We start from the raw sequence: 20,538 nt of genomic DNA on the forward strand, positions 1-20,538 counted from the left end.
CATTTTCTTTCTTCCGCTCTTCTCGACTTCCTCTTTTCTTTTCACTTCTTCTTCCTCCAGGGCTTCATTCTCCCACTCCAGCGTTCTGCCTTTCCTCCATGGCTGTCGTCTCTCGGGTCGCCCTTCAGCTTGTCACATAGCTGAATCTCTGCAATCCTGCCACTCGGTGGTAGTACCTACCACGCAATGTCCTCCACTAATCTTGTATGCTGCTTGGCGTGTTGACTACCCGTGTGAAGCTGGGGTTTTTTAACACTGCACAGATGTCTCGTACTCCCTCAACTGCCACGCCAACATGGCACCAGTTCGAGCGGAAGGTCGACGAGGTGAAGCCGTCCAAAACGTGAGTCGCCAACCTCCCTCCCGCTACCAGCCTATGTCCACTCCTTCCCACCTCGGCTTGCCGTGACATGATGATCTTAAACTCAAGTTGGGAATCTCTCTGAAAAACCTTGAAGAGAAAAACATTGACTTGTCTACCTGACCCCTTCGTCACATTCTTTTTTTCTGCCGTCTATGAACATGACTTCGTCATTTGCAACAGCTGCTAATACCCAGCTCTAGTGATATCAATTACCTGGTTATGGACTACCTCATCACCAACGGCTACCCTGCTGCTGCGAGTAAATTCGCTGTCGAGGCCAACATCCAACTGCGGACCGATCTGGAGTCGATCCAGGTACGAGTTGAGATTCGGACCTTCATCCACTCGGGGAATATCCAGGCAGCCATTGAAAAGATCAACGAACTGAATCCTCAGGTAAGATTCTACTCTACACTTAGCTCCGATTTCACCACCTCTCCCCCTGTTGTTATGATTATTCAAAGTTTCATGCACCACTCCTATTACACCCTTCGGGGAGTTGCGGATAGTCAAACATCTTCAGTCCTCAGTATGAACAACAACCATTGCCTTCAATTTGTCTTGCACATCTCACACATTCTGTCATGTGCATCGGCTAACAAGATTGAATAGATCTTGGATGAAAACCCCGCGTTGCATTTCGCGCTCCTGCGCCTGCAACTAATAGAATTAATCCGCACCTGCACTTCCACTCCAGACGGCGACATCAGTCCCGCCCTGGAATTCGCGACTGCGCAGCTCGCACCCCGGGCTCCAACCAACCCCCAGTTCCTCGAGGACTTGGAGCGGACGCTTGCTCTACTGATCTTTCCCAGCGACAATCTGACCCCCTCCCTCGCCAGCCTCCTAGACCCTAGCCTCCGTAAAGACATCGCACAGCGTGTCAATGAGGCCATCCTCCAGAACCAGGGCGCTCGTAAAGAAGCGCGCCTGCGAAATCTCGTTAAGCTTCGTGCTTTCGCCGAACACAAGGCCCGAGACGCCAAGAAGGATATCCCGGATAAGCTGGACATCGGCCTGCTCGGCGACAACAATGATAACACCCAGTCCCGTAACAACAGTAATAATGCGGCCAACAATGGAAACAGCCAAAATGGTTCCGGCGATACCGTGATGGCCAATAACGGCGATGTCGATACCATGGTAGCTTGAGGACTGCACCGCAGAATTTTCCCTGACCGGCGCTGCGGAGCTGCGTCTTTTTCCCGGCTCCTCTGTGGTTTTTTTTTCTCTGGTTTCTTTTAGCGAGGCGCTTCTGGGGCTGGTTGGCGTTTGGGCAACCCACTCGGGTTGGATACCTCCGGATCGAGGTCAATACAAATACATTTCATGTTTCACAACACACCATTGTCTGTATTTCAATGGAAATAAATCCACCTTGTCTACTTCCAAAGTCTAGCACCTGGTAACTGTAAATATATTCGGTGCTTAAAATGGTATTTGACAAGCATTCTACGTAAATCTAGGTAGCAACAGGCTATAACTAAGTTATAACCAAGCTAGGTACCTAAACCTAGTACCTCGAGTTACAGGTGGATATCTACCGAGTACCCGGACAAAATATATATCTAACGTAGCCGTTGACATACCCATGGGAGACATATTCATTTCAATGCAAGTGTACATACACAATCCAGGCTATAGATACTAAATATATGCATGCAGCAATGTGCAAGAGCTCATAAAAGTCAAAGAAAATCCGACGCAAGGCAAAAAAAAAAAAAAAAAGGTGAAGAAAAAGAAGAAGCAAGTACGTAGGTATGCATGGCCAACTCGGCCCATACATCAAACAAAGACAGACAGCCCATTAGATCTATCCCGCCTAGAACAAAAAGAACTCGGGGAGATAGAAAAAAAAGCCCAAGCCCTAGGCTGGCTCAATGGAGCAAACAATGATCTATGAATGTTTCATGCCGAACCAGCTCAGCATCAGAAAAGACAAGACAGCCCTGGACTCTCCCCAGAAAATAATTATCCAGGATGAGTAGGTGCAAAGAAAGAGGTACTGTAGATATGGTTTAGAAGCTCATAAGATCTGCCAGAACAAATTAGTCAGAATGATCCCTTTGAAGTCAAGTATAGCGAATTGATGGAACATACCTCTTCCAAAAAGAGCACGCTTAGCCCAATCCATCGCCAACATACAACGCGTCCGGAAGCTAACGCTCTCTGCGAAGTAAATACTACGCCAGAGATACATAGCAATAACACCACCACTGAAGCTCATACCGCCAAAATCGAAAATAGCAGCGTTGCTGATATACGCCAGACTGCCCAGGTGCTTGTACTTGAACGCCTTGTAGACAGCCTCGTCCAGGTCACCGTAATCAATCTCATTAGCCTTGAGACCGGGTAGGGCGGATGCGATCTTGGTCAATTTGCGGCCCAGGTAGACACCCTGCTGGTTCGCGCGCTGGGCAGTGGCAGGCAGTGAAGTGAGCTTGGTATCGATTTGGTGTAGGAGTTCGGATAGCTCGCCGTAGTCCAGAGTGCCGGAGTGGTCGACATCGTACAGTTCGAAGAGGCGGTCTAGACGGCGGAGATGGTTAGATGCTTGTGGGAAGCGCTTCTTCACGCGGTTGGCGACGTCGCGCCATTCGGTGAAGGTTAGATGCACTTTCTCCGGGTCACGGCCCTTTTCCCAGGCGATGGTGCGTAGGAACTTAATGATATTTTCGGCAACGTTGTTCTGGACAGTTGAACAATCGCCAATAGCGTAGACGTCGCCTAGGGGAGCGCCAATCACGCGGAGGTGGGAGTCGGTTTCCAGAGCGTGCTTGTTGTTTTGCCCCTCGAGCTTCTCGGAGAGGGTCTCGCAGATCTCGGCGCGAGCTGAACGGGAAATTAGAACTGAGGCGAGGATTGCATGAAGCGAAGTACTCACAAACTCCAGTAGACCAAAGGCAGAATCCGGTCGGAATTTCCTTGACGACAGTTTTACCATCCTCAACTTGACTGAAAAGCACGCGATCCTTCTGGACCTCCTTGACTCGGGCATTGGTCAAGACTTCAACGCCGTCACGGGAGAAACGGCTCTATTTAGCATTAGTATAACAGGCATCACAATAGCGATGTTCAGCCGCGTACCTCAGCGTATTTGGAAAGCGCTTCGTCATAAGTATTCAAGATATGAGTTCGGCTCTGGATGATGTGGACGGAAATCTCATTGCGGACAATCCGAGGGAAAGAGTGAAGCAGGTCCTCATTGAGTAGATCGAACAGCTCAGCAGCGAACTCGACACCAGTGGGACCACCACCACAGACAACGAAAGACAGCAGGCGCCGGCGCTCCTCGTCAGTAGTAGTGGGCAGACAGGCCTGTTCCATGTTATCCAGCACCTTGTTCTTGATCTTGCGAGCATCGTCAATAGTCTTCAAGAAGTTGCAGTTCTCGAGACCCTTGACACCGTGTGGGTTTGTCACGCAGCCTGATCAGATATTGCGTTAGTTCAGCAGTCCACCAAGACGACTCGAACCCCAGTCTCTTCCGGATTGTCACACGTACCAACACCAATAACAAGCTTATCATAAGGAAGGTAGAAGTTCTTCGTGTTCCCATCCTGATCAACCTGCGAGACCTCAACCAACTTATGCGAAAATTCAACATCCGTCGCAGAAGCCTTCAAGAAATGCCCATTAACACGATCAATAATGCGTCGCACAGGTTCAACCAGAGACCGAAGCCCAAGCGTGCCCACCGTAGCAGAGGGCAACATGGGAGTAAATAAGAAGTAATTAGTCGGAGAAACAACGGTAACATGGTAGTCACCCGGGTTCAAGTTCTTAAGCAGCGCAATGCTACCCCAACCAGTACCCAGAATAACCAGACGAGGCTTATCCTTCTGCTGAACCATAGAATCCGAATCGTAATCACCGACGAGAAAATCCGCAATTGGCAAATTCTTGGGTCCACCACGACGCGGGTTGAGAGCCAATTCCGAGACAGGGATATCCTCCGCACTGGGGGTTTCGCGGTATGTACTCGCATCATAGAGGAAGAAGGCGACGATAACGACACCAGTACCGATAACGAAGAAACCACAGAAGGCGAAGGACTTGTAAAGAGCTGCTAGGACCTTTGGTCGTTGCTTGACGGTGACCTTTGCAGCCACCTTATCGGACAGGGACCGGATCGGGATCGACACATTGGGAGTCGGGCCGCTGCGGCGCTGGGACAGGGGACGGCGAGAGGAGGTGTTCAACGAGCGGGTGATTGGGAATCTGGCAGGCAAAGCAGTCTTTGAAGCTTTGAAACTAGTCGCCAGAGATCCAATTGACCTCAGCGCAGGGCCGTCCGGACGACTCCGGAGTACCGCCGCGCGCATCGTGAGCGAGCGCAAGCCGCAGGAGAGACCAAGGAAGTGGAGATAAGCTATGTGCCGACGTGAACCACGCAGGACCGAGCCTGCTGGCAAAAATGCAAAAGGAGTGACCTCGAATGTCTTTGTCGAAACGAAAGGAGGTGTTTGAAGAGAGTCAAAGAAGAGGAAATGTGCCAGCACCGTATGCGTGCCAGCTCAATTGCCCGACGTCATGTAGAGGTCACGTGGGGGCCCGGGAATCGGCACCTGCGGAAAGTGGAGACTGTAAAACAGGACTGGACTTGGCAGGGAACTATTTTAGGCTGTTTATGCCGTGACTAAGGGCTGATGATATTGTTATGTAGTTATTAGCAATTTAGCACGGGATATCTGGATTGAAGTACTGTAAATTCTATTATATACTCATGAAAAATTGGAATCAACGAGTCATAGGTACTGTAGAGTAGCTCTGCAACTCTGAAGAAGCAAATGAACCCTCCGCTCGCGCCACAACATGCATAAAAAAAGGAAGGCAAGTAAGAGCTATGTATCACCCGCCGCCGGTCTTGGTATAAGTAAGAGAAGCCGTGCCCAGTAATACCCCACGCAGAAAAGAAAAAAATGTCAAAATAAACGCCGGCCTTCGCCTGATATGCAAGATTGAAAAGACAAGATAACTCTCTGAAGAGTGTGAAATATTCGGATCGCATCGGCTGGGGTTATTTTTGATTTGAAAAGGGCAGGCATCATTCTAATCCCAGCCGTCATCAGGCTCGGCACTAGATGGCTTCCTGCCGACAGAGCTTTTGCGGGCCTTGGGTCGCTTGTTCAGACCGGTGCTGGAAACAGAGCTCTTGCGCTTCATTGGACGAGATCCACCAAAGCCAATCATATCATCGGCATCTCCGATTGCGTCGAGGCTGTCGCCCTCCCCATCATTCTCCCGGTCGACCTTGAACTCCTCGTCAATGGCCAGCAAGGTCGAGAATTCACGGCACTTGGTGAGCATAGCTTCTTCACTGTCGAGCGAGGCCATATTTCCCACAACGGCTTCCCAGAACTTTTCACCAGTCACACCATGAACCTTGGTGGCCGTCTTGTTGAGCTCCTTGGCGCTCTGCTTGCCGTTGCCATCCTTGTCTTTCTGGTGTGAGTTGAGTCCATAGAGACGGCGCAGATAGGTTCGCGCTTCCCAAAGCATAGAGAGTGATGCGGCAGCGGTGGTCAAGAGTCGTAGAGTTGCGGGATTGACTGGCTGCGAGACACTGGGAGGCATCGGCATCGGCACATCAGGGCCAAGGCTCATCATGCCAGTTGGAGTCTCGACCACAGGTGGACCAATTGGACTTGGGAATAGATCTGTTTCGATTGCATGCGCAACAACAGTGCCGGTCGAAGAGACAATTCGCTCGAGACAGCCAACGGTAGGTAGCAGTTCAGCCAACTGAGCATAGTCGAAATATGCCAGATTCTGAGAGATGAAGCGGGCCATCAGGAGATGTTCTGGGGGGTCACCAGAGGCATCAAGCTTCTTCAACTCAAAGTCCGCCTTAGAGCAAAGATTGGAAAGGAACTTCTTTTGGTACCGACTGTTGCTGATCTTGACGATTTCGAATAGAGGAGCAAGCTTTGCAACGAAAGGCCGAGGGGTAGCACCGTTCGAATCGCCGACCACGTCGCGCTGATAGTAGAAGGCTTCTTGAATGGCTCGCATGTACTCTCGCTCGAACATAGATTCGAATTGTTGGTGAATCATCTTGTGCGTGTCAAAAGCGACCTTGGCGATCTTTGGATCAGTCGATGTCTCCAGCGAGACGAGGACTCCCGCGCATTCCTTGGGATGCACCAAACCTTGACGGTTGATGCTTGCAATGAGTTCGATAGCGGTCAGCGCGTAAGTATCCTGTCGGGACTGTGCAACCTTCAGCATGTTCTTGAGGAAGTGTTGGGCAATCAATGCAGCAGCGCCATCATTATCGCTAGCTCTCAGTGACCCTCCGAGCCGGGTGGAATCCTCCTGGGCAGCTGCCTCGGGAGTTGGTACCACTCCTTTCTCATGTTTGCCCTCGTGAATGAAGAAGAAATCTGCGAAAGACCGAAGCACTATATGCTGCAACCCAGGAGCATCTTCCTTGAACACCTGTGCGAACATCTTTCGAGTGGGCTCCCGGCCGAACTGCGCGGGCCAAGATTGACAGATGGAACCCACGCTCTCAAGAGCCGTAACTCGAAGCTCAGTAGGCTGGTTGGAGCTAGTGAATGGAAGGATACAGTCGACCATCAGGGCAGCCACGGAGCTACTAGAGCCAGTAGCCCATGTCGGAAATGAATTTTTGAAATGAGGAATATACTTCTCGAGATCACAATGCTTTCCGACGCAACCTGCGATTCTGAGGTAGCTCTTGGCACGTGCTGATATCTTAGCATTGTCGGGCGATGACAGGTCGACGCTCTTGTATTGCTGCAATGGCTTGAGAACGGACAGAGTCAGCTTGACGAGTCGGTCTGTGTTCTGCAAGACACCATTGATGGTCCACAGACAAGCCATGACCTCATTCAACTCGTGACGACTCAGCTTGGCGACACTCTTGAAGAGATCATTCTGAACGTCCTTGAGCAGCTTGTTGTGGGAGGAGGATAGATACGGTAAGACACATCGGTAAATCACGACCACAGATCGGAACAGGAATAGGTCGTCCGCATTAGCAAGGTTGCCGATGTACGGATGCAAGGCTTCCAATTGATCTGGGCTGAACAGCTTTGCGTTGGCCTTGGCAAAGACGGTTATTGTCTGGAGCAGGGCTTGCTTGAACTCTTGTGGAGAAGCATCGGCATCTTCCACGAGTCTCTGGAACATGATGGCCACCATCGATTTGCAGACTTTGAAATTAAGGGTCGCAGACTTGGATTTTTCGGAAAGTACCGCCCTCAAACAGATGCCAAGAGAGTCAAGGGCGTTGTCACTGCGCTCAACAAGGCTGACGATCAACCCGACCTGCTCCCCGAGTGCGATCTTAAGCTTTGGTCCGTCGGAGATGGCATCAATTGACTCATGGAATGGGACAAGCCAAATTTCTTCGAAAGTTTGACGGGCCAAGGTTGCCACACTGTCCTCATGATCGCCCGTCCGTTGAAGGAAGCTATCAAGGATGGCCAACTTGAGCTCTTGCCGATGGGTCTTGTGGTAGAGTTCTTTCAACAGACCAATGCAGCGCTTGCGAACACCGGCCGTGGGATCAGCAGCGCACGCAAGGATACTGCGACACCCTTGTTCCTCCAGCTTCGGTCGAAGCCCTATGCATTTGGCGATCAAGGACAAGGCCGAATCACGGACCATAGGTGAAGCGTCCGTGGTGCAACGAAGAATCAGATGCATAACTGAGGCATCCCGATCAAGAAGATTTGGATCTTTCTCGAGCATTTCAATGACACTCTTCAAACTTCGGCTGCGAACCTTGGCTTGGTCGCTAGCAATTGAATTTAGAAGGACCTTGAGAATGGTATCAAATGCTTTGCCAAAGCCCGAATTCAGAACCGTCAGGATATAGGCAAACTTTCCATGAACATTGGAGATGGAATTGAACTTCCTGTGTGTCTCCAGCCAGCGAGAATCGGAGAAGGATCTCGATAGGAGAACCACCAGTTCGTTGGTCATATCGTCTTCTGGCATTTCTTCCTTGTCTTCGGAGTTGTAATAGAGGTTACAAACGACCTTCGCCCACGCAGCCAAATAAAAGCCCCTTGTGCTAGTCAGCTGAGAGTTGTCCGAGCTCGTATCTTGTGACAAATACTCAAGGGCCATTCGGTAGGGGCCATTTGGTGCGACCAAGTCCTGTGGGTGTAGCGCACGACTAGAGAAATCCTCGAACTGCTGCTTGAGGGAATCCGTAAGCTCACTATCGGCGTCCTCCAGAGCGGGAAGCATATGTTGAGCGGTTGCGATCAAATCCGAAATTGCAGAACCCATCCATCCTAGAAGCTCGAGAGCCATGCTCTTCGCTTGAGCCGAGCTCTTGTCGAGATCTGCAATGCCGACCATATGCGACGCCATGATTCGAAGAAGCAGCTCCGACGCAGGCCAATCGGTAGATCCGAGCACGTTGATCAAATCTTCAGTGAAAAGATCAAGAATGTTTCGGAATGGCTGATCGCCACTTTTGGTCGCGTTCATGGCACGCTGCACTATAAATGTCACGATGTATTGTGCGCTTCGAATGGCGTTGTCGTATAGTCTGTTGACCTTGGCCGCCAAGCGCTCCAGAGACTCGTCGTCATCGTCGTCATCAGGCTCATCGCCGCCCATCAATTCATCATCGTCGTCATCTGTTGAAGCTTGTAGTCGACGCTTGGTTTTCGAGCGTGTAGGTGTTTCCAGTGCAGTGGTCTGCACAAGTTGAAGGACCAACGCCGTGAGAAGTTGGATGTTTTTCCCGTCAGCCAGTTTGAACTGCCTGGCGCTTTGACGGGTGGAAGGGAGCTTTTCCAAAGAACCTAGGATTTGATCCAAGATATAGGACCGCTGGGCTGGATACCGAGCGAAGATTTTTGCGAGCACGTCCATTGCTCCACGTCTTGCTGGCTCGAACTTTGCAGATCCAACAGCGGAGTCTCTCTCGTTGTGTGCATTTTCAACGAAGATCAACTTGGCAGCGAAGAATAAAGCGGAGTTGATAGGGCTTTCAGGCACTTCAATTCGGGATAAAAAGTCCGCGAAAAGAGTCAACGCCTTTTTACTTTGATGAATCAGGCTTGCAATGATGCGTCGCTGGGCCGAGAAAAACTTGAAATGCTCCGCATCCTTGCCGCCTGGGCGTGATTCAACAGCAGGAATGATGCAGTGATCGAAAACCTGCTCGACAACGGGCGGAACGGCTTCGATGAGATCTTCGGGGCATAGATCTCGCTCCGTCTGGCGCCCAGACATTGTCTGCAGAAGTGTTCCAATGGCGAGCAAAGCATTCAAAATATCCTCAACTTTGCCCAGCCATTCCTGAGTCTCAGCCTCATTGAGAGGATCATGCAAAGTGAGCGGTGCGGCCTGAGCGGCAAGAATTGGCTTTTCGCAAAGTTTCTGAATCCTTTTTAAATAGTCGGAGGGAATGTCCTGAAGTCGATCAAATCCAGATACTTTCCGAATGGCTTTTTGTAGACGGGTATGAGCGTCGGAAGACAAGACCACGCCGTGAACCTCCAATGACCTCGTATTCACAAAAATTGGGTTCGGCCTGTCCGCAGTTAGAGCAATTGAAGAGTCCGGCTCGATCTGATCCTCCGCCTCGAAGACTTCATGCAGAACATCTTGTAGTTTCAGAAGAGCGTCGTCGGCTTCCGCCTTTTGGTCCCATAGCCGCCTCGCGGTAATCTCATCCTCATGATTGATTTTTGGCTTTGACTTCACTTCTTTCGTGGGTGTAGACTTCATTGGGATGACCACGGACACTTGGCTCGAAGGTTGTTGAGACTTTTCGAATGAGGCGGAATTCGTGCTGTTTGCAATATATGCCTGCTGATTCCACTCGGTAGCAGCTTTCGATATCGTTTCTTTCTTTTCAGGTTTGATCTTGGGAGTTGACGTCTCGGGATCTGAGATGTGATCATTAGCAGCCGGCTTAAACAGCGTTTTTGTGTGTATTCCGGTCTCACATCTGAAGGCGATGTCCGTTGACTCTAGGATCATCCGAGCAAAGGAGCCGAGTTGACTGCGACAGGAGGAAGGGCCATCTGAGGTGATCGAGAGTGAATGTTGACTGCGGCTGAGAGTAGGAGGGATCTTGAATTTGCTGGCGGGAGAGGTATGTCAGTAAATATGAGAGTGAAATTTGAGGATTTCCCCTACAATTCAGTCAACTGATCTCCATCCAGCAATTGCTGAAGGTATTCACGGGACGTCTCCAGGCGACTTGACTCGTCCAGGCCGGACTGTATCTCCGCATCGAGCTCACTCAAAGTATTGCGACCAGCTTGAAGGACATGATTGATAGAGGTGGTATTGGACGGACGACCAACATCAGGGCGTATCACGCAGTCTAAAAGTCAAGAATGAGTTAGATGAGCTCTCCGTCTCGGGATTTGGGGGTAATTCGCAGGTAGACGGACCGAGACCAAAGACAGGAGCACTGGACATGGACGAGTACTGAAGCGCCTCATCCACGGATAATGGTCTGGACTGCGGTATATGCTGGTTCTGGAACGACATGGTCGGACCATAGGCTTGCTGCGCCGATGGATGGCCGTTGATGACGACCTGCACCGCTGGGCGTCCATTGAGATCCATGTTGGCGGTTGCCGAGTCGAGCAAGGAAGGCGCTAATCAAACGGAGGGGGACCTGCTCGTGGCAGAGTCATGACAGAGGATTTGAGCATCTATGGCATGCTTCTCGACACTCTTATCGTACACGATCGGGCTGGATGGTCGGAAATCGGATCAGGGAGAGCTCACGATGACCATATTCGTTCATCATTCCATCGGGGAGTATTACTGCCGCGTCTTACCGCCTGTAGTAATATCGGAGTGGCCCGTGCGTTCAAAAAAAAGTCCAGTGCCGCAACTTCATCTTCTCATTGATCTCGATTACTGCTTTTTTATTATTATTGACAGGACTCGCTGGTGGATTTACGCTTGACTACCAGTATTCAAAATGTCGGCTATTGGATCTTTGATTTTCTGCACGGATTGCGGTAATCTGCTGCGCGAATCTACCGGAGATGAAAATGCGATCCTACACTGCAATGTCTGCGGAGCGCGGAACAAGGGTATGTGAATTGCATACAGTACTGGAAGATGGCTTTAGTGGAAAGCTGAATGACCTAACATTTCTTCAGATATCATTCCGCAAACTATCGTCTCCGAGTCCAAGCCCTCTGCCTTCCCCTCCGCTTTGAGATCGAAGCGCTCTGCCGTCCAGACTCTGTCTGCCGAAGATCGCAAGACCGAGGCCGTCACAAACCACACCTGCAACAAGTGTGGAAGAACGGAGATGTTCTTCACTACCGTCCAGCTGCGCAGTGCTGATGAAGGTAGTACTGTGTTCTACCGCTGTGTTTGCGGTTACAAGTATGTCTTCCCTCGTGGGAAGCTCCACATCACATTCCCCATCCAGTCAAATACTAATCTTGCTGTATAGGGAAACATCGAACAACTGAGGAAGGAAAAAAAGGACTGTACAAAAAGGAAAAGGGTTCTATGTTTTGGCTGTATAACAGAGCGGGATAAAGAGTATCAAAATAACGACGTCACGACATTTTTCATTTTTCATCCAGAGATTCATCATGCCGCCGAGACAGCAGTAGCGGCTCCCTCTGGGATGAGCGCATATTCCATCTCACCATTCTTCTCGAATTCTGCCATGTCAAGAGCCACAATGACACTGTCGCGTACCACCTGCTCAGGGTCATTGAGGAAGCGCTTCAGTGTGTCCTCAACACCCTCCTCGTCACCCAGACTGCCCAGGGCCTCGGCCGCCTCGTGGCGCACCATACCGACCTCCTTCAGGTCACCCAGACACTCTGTGAGGCAGGGAATCGAGGCGGGGTGGCATAGTTGGCCGAAGACGAACGCAACTTCGTGACGGAACAGAGCAGAGGGGTCCTTGAGACCCTTGGCAAGCGCATTCACAGCGTCGACGGCAGTGGGGAGATCAGGAGGTGAGGCGAGGTCACGCAGACCGAACATGGCGCGGTATCTTTGGAAGAGAGGAAGCTTAGTGTCGAGCAGTGTCTTCTCAAGGTCTGGAATGGAGGGCTCGTTGGCCTCCAGAGGCATAGGCGGGGCAGGATCGATAGATGTAAAGTCACTGTATCGAGAACAGTATTAGCTTCCTTGAACCTCGAAGACGAAATAAAGTTTCTTTTTCTGAACTGCATACCTAGGCTTCAACTTCTCCGCCTTCCTCTGCTCTGAGTTCTCCCAGACAATGCGATCAACGGCAATATCGCAAGTCTCCCGAACAATCTCCACCTCACTCTCATCATCCCGCAACTTCTTCAAGATATCCAAGCTCTCTGCATATCCAAGGGCACCGAGAGCCTCAGCAGCCTCGTGGCGGCACATCGCATCCTCCTCAACATCCTTCACGACCTGCTGCAGATAAGGGACAGAGTCGCGGTTCCTGGTCTGACCCAGGCAGTATGCAAGCTCGTGCTTAAGGAGAGCCGACGACGAAGCGAAGGCGGCGGCGATCGCCTGGATCGCGGGAAGGGTCTGTTCGGTGGTGGGCTGTAGGCAGGCGAGATGCTTGAGGGAGAAAAGAGCGCGGAACCGGCGAGCGAGAGGCTCGGACTCGTTGGTGAGGACCTTGCGGAGGGCGAGAACGGTGTCGTCGGCCCCGTTGGGCTCGGTAGTAGCGGAGGGAGACATTATTAAAGGAGGGACAGCGAGGGTTAAAGTGGTGCGTGTGTGGAAGAGGGTCGACGATACTTTTTTTTGGAGTAGATCTTATCATGAATTTTAGGGTGGGGTGGCGGGGCTGCGCTGCGCCCATCCGGGTCTGGTTGGCCCGCGCAGAATTCTCTTTAACACTATGTAAAATAACAGTCCAGGGCAAGGGGATTTTTTTGTCTTTATTTGATCAATGTAGAACTCGGTAATTGCCTTTCTCTTTTCACTGTCTGCTTATTTACTAAAGTGTTAGGAAACATTCCATGAACTGCCTCAAATCTCAAGAGCCGCATCCACAGTCGGCCTTAAGTATCACTCGAGAATCTCGGACTATAGTATAGGGTCATAGTTTGAGTCATTCTGAGTCACCGCAACAATTCCCGCTCGCCATTTGGGCTAGTCTACACCTTTTATGATTAATTAATCTGGAATTTGCGCCAGTTCTCCCGCTCCGACACCAAGATAGTCATGGAAGCTATCCGAGTTCGCTTGAGCCGTCAAAGAAAGTTCAAAGTCCTGTCGATAGCAAGAACGCGCTAGTGCTATCACTCTGAGCTTTTTTGGACATAACCTTCACCCAATCTTCTACGGAGACAAGTTTCGAATGATATAGACACTACTCAAGGACGTTCATTTCTCGAGTACACTTGAACTTCATACCAATCCTCCAAACTTGACGCCTCCAATTTTGCTCGACTGGCCCATTAACCACCGTGCTACTATCACTATCATGAAAGAGGAACAGACCCATGAAGGCTTGATTTGAATTTCGCACACACTAATTGACTGCTAGCTTTTTATCTCCGACTTGAATGTTTGAATCTCAGATCTATCAAAACATAGCATCTGCGAGCATGACGTTCACGGCATGTGCTTGGAAAGTCCTTGAGGGAATCTCATTACTAGCCGGATTCTCTAATCTAGAAAGTACATCTTTAGGTATAACTATGCATGCCGCTTTGTTAGGCTAACTCATATTTGATGATCACATAATACCGCCTTTAGTTAGCTCTGGACCCTTTCCCCACTGCCAGCTTCCAGTTTGAGCCTCGGCCCTCTAGGCGAGTAGACCCAATTGTCAGCGCAGACAAGATTTGAAAGAGAAGGAGCACCTTTCAGCTTGTCACAGTCATATTAATAATACTTAATAAACTTGAGATTCATAATGCGTGGTGCCCAGTCCTCTGCGTTTAGAACGCCCCACGGCGTCTGAAACCACATAGAACTCCACCATGTCTGGTTGCTCTTAAGGTTTCCTTTTGTTTCGCTTGGCTTGAAATTACTGCTGCATTAGTAGATCATGAGGCGTACTAACAGGATAGCAACAAGTCTGGATTGCTTAGTCAAATAAAGCAAGTTTGACACCTCATCTTTGTTGTTCATGAGTAGAGCTCCCGGGCATACTGACCATTCTGCGTCGACTTTCCACTAGTCTAGGTAGTTATCAGGTACCTCTCTGTTTAGTAAGCCGATCTTTGCTCTCTCGTGCCCAGTCTCTCTTCCACAATCGTGATTCGTGGGTCCACGATTAGAACGCACGACCTTTTGTCTGCTCCTGTGCACGATCGCTTTCGTGCGCATAAGGATTTTTTTGCTCCTTTGTGACGAATATAGGGGTGTCTAGCGGAAGAGACGCCTAAGATCGGTGATATCAAGTAGCGAGTAGGGTGTTTGCCTGAGGTGCCTCACGCGTTTCCGAGAAGGGAAGGGTGCGAGTAGGTGCCTTAGGCAGGAAAGGTATAAAAACCTACCTCACCCCCCCCGTATCCTTTCTTTTCCCTTTCCATTCCATAGGCTTGATAGTCTCGTTAGACTACAACGAATAATAAATAAGTCTCTCCTATCATTTTCATCTCTTCACGTTAACTAGCCGAGCGAGGAAACGCGTACCGTGTTCGTACGGGGTCTCAGGCTATCTAGCAACCTTCTTTTTAGATAGGGCTAACTAAGCCGACTAAAGTGTTAGTAGAAGAAGCTTCTCGTTTAGCTAGAAGCTAGTATAGTTAATCAAGGACAACTTTACATTTCTCCAGTAAGTCATAGCTTCTTATGTAGCTCGTACTATTGCTAACCATTTCTAGTATACTGCATGCAGGCCAAGCGATCGTCACCTGTTTATTGCGGCATCAGATAGATCTGAATGTGTAATGATTGGTCGTCGCGTACAATGTGATCTCATATAGCTCATTTGTTGACCCCTCGCGTGCTCACTAACTTTCCATGACTCTTGTCACTCTATTAATCCGAGGTAATCCGAGGTAAGGTACACATCTTGATATTTTTTTGGTTTTTCACACTGTTGAATAGTACTCATCTCCCTCTTCACCGCTTCTCGATATAGCTAGTATAAGAACCTCGCCACTATGGTTGAGAGAATCTCATGTCTCCAATCGCGGCATTCTCGGAAGAACGGAACATCGTAGCCACAGCCGCCGAGTCGGAGCCGACATAAGCGAGGATCACTTGGAGACATGCCATTCTAGACCAATTAAACGCACGAACCAGTCATGAAAATCAGCCGCCATTATGTCAAAGGCTCAAATATTTTGGAGGGACAGCCTTTATGGCGAAATTCATGGTGATTGGACCGTTAGTACTACCCAACTGGGAATTCCACGCAGGTTCTCTCCTGCGGCTATCAAGTAAGCGGGGCAAACCGCCAGAGACATTTCTTCGCCTTTGCCCCACCTTCTGACACTTACGCTATACAGGATGGTGCATCTATTCAGAGCCGAAATTTCTGCTTCGAAATACATCAAACGGCCATTAAAACTCAATTCTCTAGACGGGTCGAGTAGCGGTGTGCCGTGGCGGCTACATACATGAGTTTCTCTGGAGGATGCTGACCCTTGCACGGACAACACACCCGTTTTCGTCGGCTTTCCTATGCTCGCTATCGGTACACTATTTCCAATTACTCTGATCAAAGTCGGAAGTATGTCATCAGGGAATGAATCCAGTGGGTCTCAAGCACCCCGGAAGACCGTGCCAGATGATAGTCGTCCCCGATTTGCATTTGTCACGGAGACCAGTCAGTCAAATGCTCGAAGCCATGCGATGCGTGAGCATTGGAGACAGCGTCACAGTCGTAACAACAGCACCAAGACCAGACGTGTTCAGCCCAAGCTCCTTCCAAACATCTCATCAGCTGCAGACCGGCCCACGAAATCCCATGAAGTCCCTACTCAGTCACGCTCATCTCGAAGCCGTGGGAGCCCAAGCTCAGGGCGACAGTGCTCGGAGACTTCCTCTAACGAGACAGACCAAGAGCGCGATGATAGGATCGAGCTTATAGGAGTACCCTCACAGCTATTGAGTGGAGTGGGCCGCGCGTTATCAAGCTCGAGACTTGACCCTTTCCAGACATTTCCAGTACAATTAACCAGCCAGCATCATAAGCTGCTACATCACTGTATGTATCTCGCCGAATTAAGCGACTTGAACTGATTTGTAACCGCTAACATGAGAATAGGGATCGGCACTCATGCAACCATGATGTTTGAAGATCTGGATATCCCAAGCTTCAATCCAATGAAGGATGTATGGTTCCCCCTGGACCTTTCCAATGCATCATCATTCAACGCAATCATGGCCCATGCCGCGGCGCATCTATCCCATCTTTACGCAGGGACTAGTCCGCAAAAGGGAACCAACTCAGCGGATGCCTTGAAATACAAGGCAGAGGCCGTCCGGATTCTCCATGAATGGCTATCAGACCCACAAAAGGCACTTAGCTATGATGCATTTGCAGCTGTGATTCGACTTCTGACGTTCGAGGTAAATACAGTTCGCACTATTTTAGGGTCCGGGTACTCCGGTGTGGCAGGTGACTGATTCATGCATAGAGATACTGGGGAACTGCGGAGGAGTGGAACATCCACCGCATGGGCCTCCAAAGGATGATCGACGCTAAAGGCGGGATTGGACAGCTCCATGATAACTGGCGTCTCGAGCTTGTTGTTTATCTGTGGGTCCCAATTAATCTAATATCCATGTCTGGCCACTAACATATCTAGCGTCTCCCTAATGACCAAGCCTTCATGGTTCGAGCCGACAAACAACATCTCCGAAGTGTCCGAGCCTTCAGCAGATGCATTCGCCTTAGATCCTTCAATGGACTTTCAAAAGATACGCTGCTTGTGGCTGATATCTTTCATCCAAGATCTACGAACCTTCATGGGATTTTCTTCCCGATTTTACGTTCAAGGACTTTCCACCTATCCCTCGCTCTACCAAGCCGTCCTCCATCTCCGTGATGAATTCCAACGTTCCAATTCATCTGCGTCAGTTACGCTTGGAACATCTCCATCCGACTATGATAGACTGACATGCCTATTCTCAATATGCTTGATGATGCAAGAATCCATCTCTTCCCCGCCTATCGACGCCATGAGCAATTCTTTCTGGTCCAGTGGGCTAGATATCTTGGATGGAGCCCTGATGCAATCGCGGGGTCTGTGGGACTTTTCGGTGCAAAATCTGCGCCCATTTTTACATCAACACCTGGTCGAAACTTATCCAGATGCATTGCAGAAGATAGAATATGTGCGGAGGATGACAGAAGTACTGGGTCAGGTCAGCCTCGAGGCGCGCATTGGTGTTGAGAAGTGTCTTCTCAATATGTTGTGCCGAACGAATGACGCACAAACTGTGTTCTTGGTGGATGATGGATGGACACCTGACTCGTTGTTATCATCGATGCATGGACAATAATGGTGATAGCTGCTCAAATATTGATAGAACATGCTTCGAGCCGTTGACCCGGCCAGTATGGCATCAATGTAAATGACAATGCCAAATCATAAAATACGCATATCCCTCTTGAAAAATGCTTGTTCTACAGGTTCTTCCATAATTTATTCCAAAGGCCATTTACTTTTTCCTCGCGATAGATCTCCGTATTCAATGGCCATGTGTCGATTGTCGATTGACCTCGTGGAGAGGAACCACTCCCCGGACCCGACATTCTTCAGACATACTCCTCATAATTTTCACAGAGTATCTATCTGTATCTTACGACTGCTAAATGCGGCAAGACCATCAATCCAACCATCATGGCAGCTTATTGCACTTGATCCCACGCGGTCGATAGACCCACCAGCCGGCCCCGCTCATTAGACTTCATCGACACCCTCAGCACGCAAGGTGGCGGAAACATTTGGTCGATGATGCGCTCACTATTCCAACAGCCTATAATAATAAATGCCGCCTTACTAAGTCCTGATTGCGCATTCTGGGATATTACTCGATGACCTACCACGGTATCGTCCCACGATATGATGCTTGTCCCCGGAAATATATACTTGAGATCACCCCGCACATACCTTGTGGCTTAACATCCATAACTCCTGTTCTATCCTATTCATCCGCTATCTCCGTTCAATCAGTTTCATTTCACAGTTTACAATTCATCATGTCTGACAGTGAGCACATCCCATCACGGATCATATAGATATCACTAGTTAGTCACAGGTACTTACCATTCACAGAACCATCCTCCCAAGAGCCCGCCCACCAACACGAGGGCTTCTTCGAGCGAATACTCCATCACCACAACCAGAACGAGGATGCCAAATACCAGAAGGAGCCCGATCAGGACAAGGCTCATAAAGATGACCATGACCACGACCATGATGCTCATAAGAAAAAGGAGAGCGAGTTGGACAAGATGAAGGACTACCTCCATGAAGATGAGGAGCTTGAACAGGAAGGAAGAACCTACGGAGGCTTGATGTAAATAGGCCCTCTCTTTCGTGAGATTGCTTTGGGTGTTCTGGTAGTAATGTTTTGACAGTGATGATATCTACTCGTATCGAAGTTTGTAAGGGATGACTATTGGCGGTGGTGGATTGGAGAGAGCTCGATCTCGTAACTATAAGCTGCAATCTTGGCTGCAAACGAATTGGACTTTGATAAAATAGGGCGGCGTTTATTATGACTCTCGGTTTAATTTGAATTAGGTGGAGCAAAATTGATGTTTTAAATGACGTGACTTCTCGTGGCCTTGAGCTCGGTGGTATATTCTTGGACTGATATGAAGCCTTAATAACGTGATACATACACTAGCCAATCTCCCCATTCACGTAGAATTGAAATAAGGTCTCGTGCTTCTCAGTTTCGGTTTTCCGAAGCTGATACATCTCTTACAAGCTAAGATGTGTGGAATGACGACAGATCGCCGCCAACCATCATCTTCAAACCTTCCAGTCAAGGACCAGATCAATCGATTTAGACATAGAGCCGTAGTACACGGCGAGAGTGTCATCATGTCGGATTGCAGCGTCGTGCAAGAGGGTCAGATTGTTTCTTGAACCATATTTGCATTCCCCTACCGTACACAGAGCTGCCTGTTGCTACCTAGCAGCAGGCGAGACCGACCAAACACAAGCCAGCAGGTCATCTTATCATAGGCAAGAATGAAAGATTCTAAAAGTCTGATTTTGATTCAAAAAGAAAAAGAAAGAAAAGGGAAACCTGCAAATATTTACATAGTACACTGGAAAGCACAATCACTTGGTCTTGATGTGCTTGAGCTTCTTGGGCTCGTGAAGGAAGTTGTTGGCATAAGCCTTGGGCACGAACCGGCGCTCATTCGGCTCCTGCACAAAGTATTCGTAGCCCTGCTTCTGGGCAAAAGCAATGGCATCCTCCTTGGACTTGAACTTGAGGTTGGTGCCCTGCATGGCATCCGCGGAAGATTGCCAGCCCATGAGGGGGTTCTCCCAGCGGTGACCCTTCTGCAGAATGTCCCAATCCATGCGCCAGTGGTGTCCGTGCCAGGTACCAGACTGGGTAGCAGGCTTTGTGGGGCGGTAGATTCTATGAAGATCGAGGAATTAGTAACATGGATACCCCGTATAAGACACGATCGAGGTGGGCGAAAGTACCTGACGGTGCGGGCCTGGAGGTCGGTAGGAGCGCCGGAGAGAACTGCAGCGGGCAGAGCAGGGCCGGGCTCGCTGCCATCCATCACGCGCTTGGGGACTGGGGAGAATTGACTGCAGAGTCAAGTAAAAACATGTTAGCGGACTGGATCTGCTGCGGAGAGCAATGCAGGGTGCGAGGCATCGTACGAGGTAGCGTGGTCAATGGTCGCCTCATAATCAGGCTGATGACGGGTCATTGCCTCCGAGGGGCTCTGCTTGTTGATCAACGAGCTGTCCTTGTTGGGCGTGGTGGGAGCATCGGCCGGGCTGGTCTTGATGTCCTTGGCGACATTGGAGACGAAGCGGACATTGACAGGTGCGGCAAGCCGAGTCGCACGGAGGCCAGCAGCACCTCCAATTCGGAAGAGCGACATGGTGGACGGTGGGGAGTGGGGATTGGTGGTTATAGCCAAAGACGAGGCGGGTTGTAGGAGGAGGTCAATCGCAGAGTGCAGGTCACGGCACATCCGAATCGGGTTTAGCGCACCTAACTCATCCGACCACCCGCTTCCCGACCGAAGAGTCTCTTCCTCCTGCATCATCAGTCGTTCCCGGTTCACTTGCGCTGCG

At 49.8% G+C, this 20,538-nt stretch overlaps 8 protein-coding genes across 8 annotated transcripts; 4 read left to right on the forward strand and 4 right to left on the reverse strand.

The window, feature by feature from the left end:
• The first annotated feature begins 57 nt into the window (after positions 1–57).
• Positions 58–1,757, forward strand: N7473_011477 (glucose-induced degradation complex GID8). The gene is made up of 3 exons (XM_057157416.1): positions 58–343; positions 565–760; positions 977–1,757. Exons 1-3 carry the CDS (start codon positions 207–209, stop codon positions 1,514–1,516), a joined length of 873 nt encoding a protein of 290 aa, XP_057003266.1. The 5' UTR covers positions 58–206; the 3' UTR covers positions 1,517–1,757.
• A 625-nt stretch (positions 1,758–2,382) lies between these two features.
• Positions 2,383–4,689, reverse strand: N7473_011478 (putative NADH-ubiquinone oxidoreductase 64 kDa subunit; the record flags this gene model as incomplete). The annotated part of the gene is made up of 5 exons (XM_057157417.1): positions 2,383–2,399; positions 2,465–3,196; positions 3,249–3,399; positions 3,452–3,792; positions 3,870–4,689. The coding sequence occupies 5 exons, from the start codon at positions 4,687–4,689 to the stop codon at positions 2,383–2,385; spliced, it is 2,061 nt and encodes a 686-aa protein (XP_057003267.1).
• A 727-nt stretch (positions 4,690–5,416) lies between these two features.
• Positions 5,417–10,939, reverse strand: N7473_011479 (putative sister chromatid cohesion protein Mis4; the record flags this gene model as incomplete). Its single annotated transcript, XM_057157418.1, has 4 exons — positions 5,417–10,248; positions 10,309–10,445; positions 10,502–10,691; positions 10,762–10,939. 4 exons carry the CDS (start codon positions 10,937–10,939, stop codon positions 5,417–5,419), a joined length of 5,337 nt encoding a protein of 1,778 aa, XP_057003268.1.
• A 364-nt stretch (positions 10,940–11,303) lies between these two features.
• On the forward strand, positions 11,304–11,808 carry N7473_011480 (DNA-directed RNA polymerase I core subunit RPA12; the record flags this gene model as incomplete). The annotated part of the gene is made up of 3 exons (XM_057157419.1): positions 11,304–11,418; positions 11,488–11,719; positions 11,790–11,808. The coding sequence occupies 3 exons, from the start codon at positions 11,304–11,306 to the stop codon at positions 11,806–11,808; spliced, it is 366 nt and encodes a 121-aa protein (XP_057003269.1).
• Positions 11,809–11,932: 124 nt separating this feature from the next.
• Positions 11,933–13,021, reverse strand: N7473_011481 (deoxyhypusine monooxygenase; the record flags this gene model as incomplete). Its single annotated transcript, XM_057157420.1, has 2 exons — positions 11,933–12,458; positions 12,531–13,021. 2 exons carry the CDS (start codon positions 13,019–13,021, stop codon positions 11,933–11,935), a joined length of 1,017 nt encoding a protein of 338 aa, XP_057003270.1.
• A 2,712-nt stretch (positions 13,022–15,733) lies between these two features.
• N7473_011482 (uncharacterized protein) lies at positions 15,734–17,832 on the forward strand. Its single transcript, XM_057157421.1, has 4 exons — positions 15,734–16,454; positions 16,515–16,819; positions 16,888–17,009; positions 17,059–17,832. The coding sequence occupies exons 1-4, from the start codon at positions 15,929–15,931 to the stop codon at positions 17,753–17,755; spliced, it is 1,650 nt and encodes a 549-aa protein (XP_057003271.1). The 5' UTR covers positions 15,734–15,928; the 3' UTR covers positions 17,756–17,832.
• Positions 17,833–18,219: 387 nt separating this feature from the next.
• Positions 18,220–18,779, forward strand: N7473_011483 (uncharacterized protein; the record flags this gene model as incomplete). Its single annotated transcript, XM_057157422.1, has 2 exons — positions 18,220–18,465; positions 18,532–18,779. Exons 1-2 carry the CDS (start codon positions 18,291–18,293, stop codon positions 18,777–18,779), a joined length of 423 nt encoding a protein of 140 aa, XP_057003272.1. The 5' UTR covers positions 18,220–18,290.
• A 772-nt stretch (positions 18,780–19,551) lies between these two features.
• N7473_011484 (NADH-ubiquinone oxidoreductase 21 kDa subunit) lies at positions 19,552–20,507 on the reverse strand (the record flags this gene model as incomplete). Its single annotated transcript, XM_057157423.1, has 3 exons — positions 19,552–19,861; positions 19,930–20,040; positions 20,116–20,507. The coding sequence occupies 3 exons, from the start codon at positions 20,505–20,507 to the stop codon at positions 19,552–19,554; spliced, it is 813 nt and encodes a 270-aa protein (XP_057003273.1).
• Between the last annotated feature and the right edge of the window lie 31 nt (positions 20,508–20,538).

The sequence above is a fragment of the Penicillium subrubescens genome (genome assembly GCF_028828155.1).
Source record: "Penicillium subrubescens strain IBT 31985 chromosome Unknown utg000010l_segment0_segment0, whole genome shotgun sequence".
NCBI lineage: Eukaryota > Fungi > Ascomycota > Eurotiomycetes > Eurotiales > Aspergillaceae > Penicillium > Penicillium subrubescens.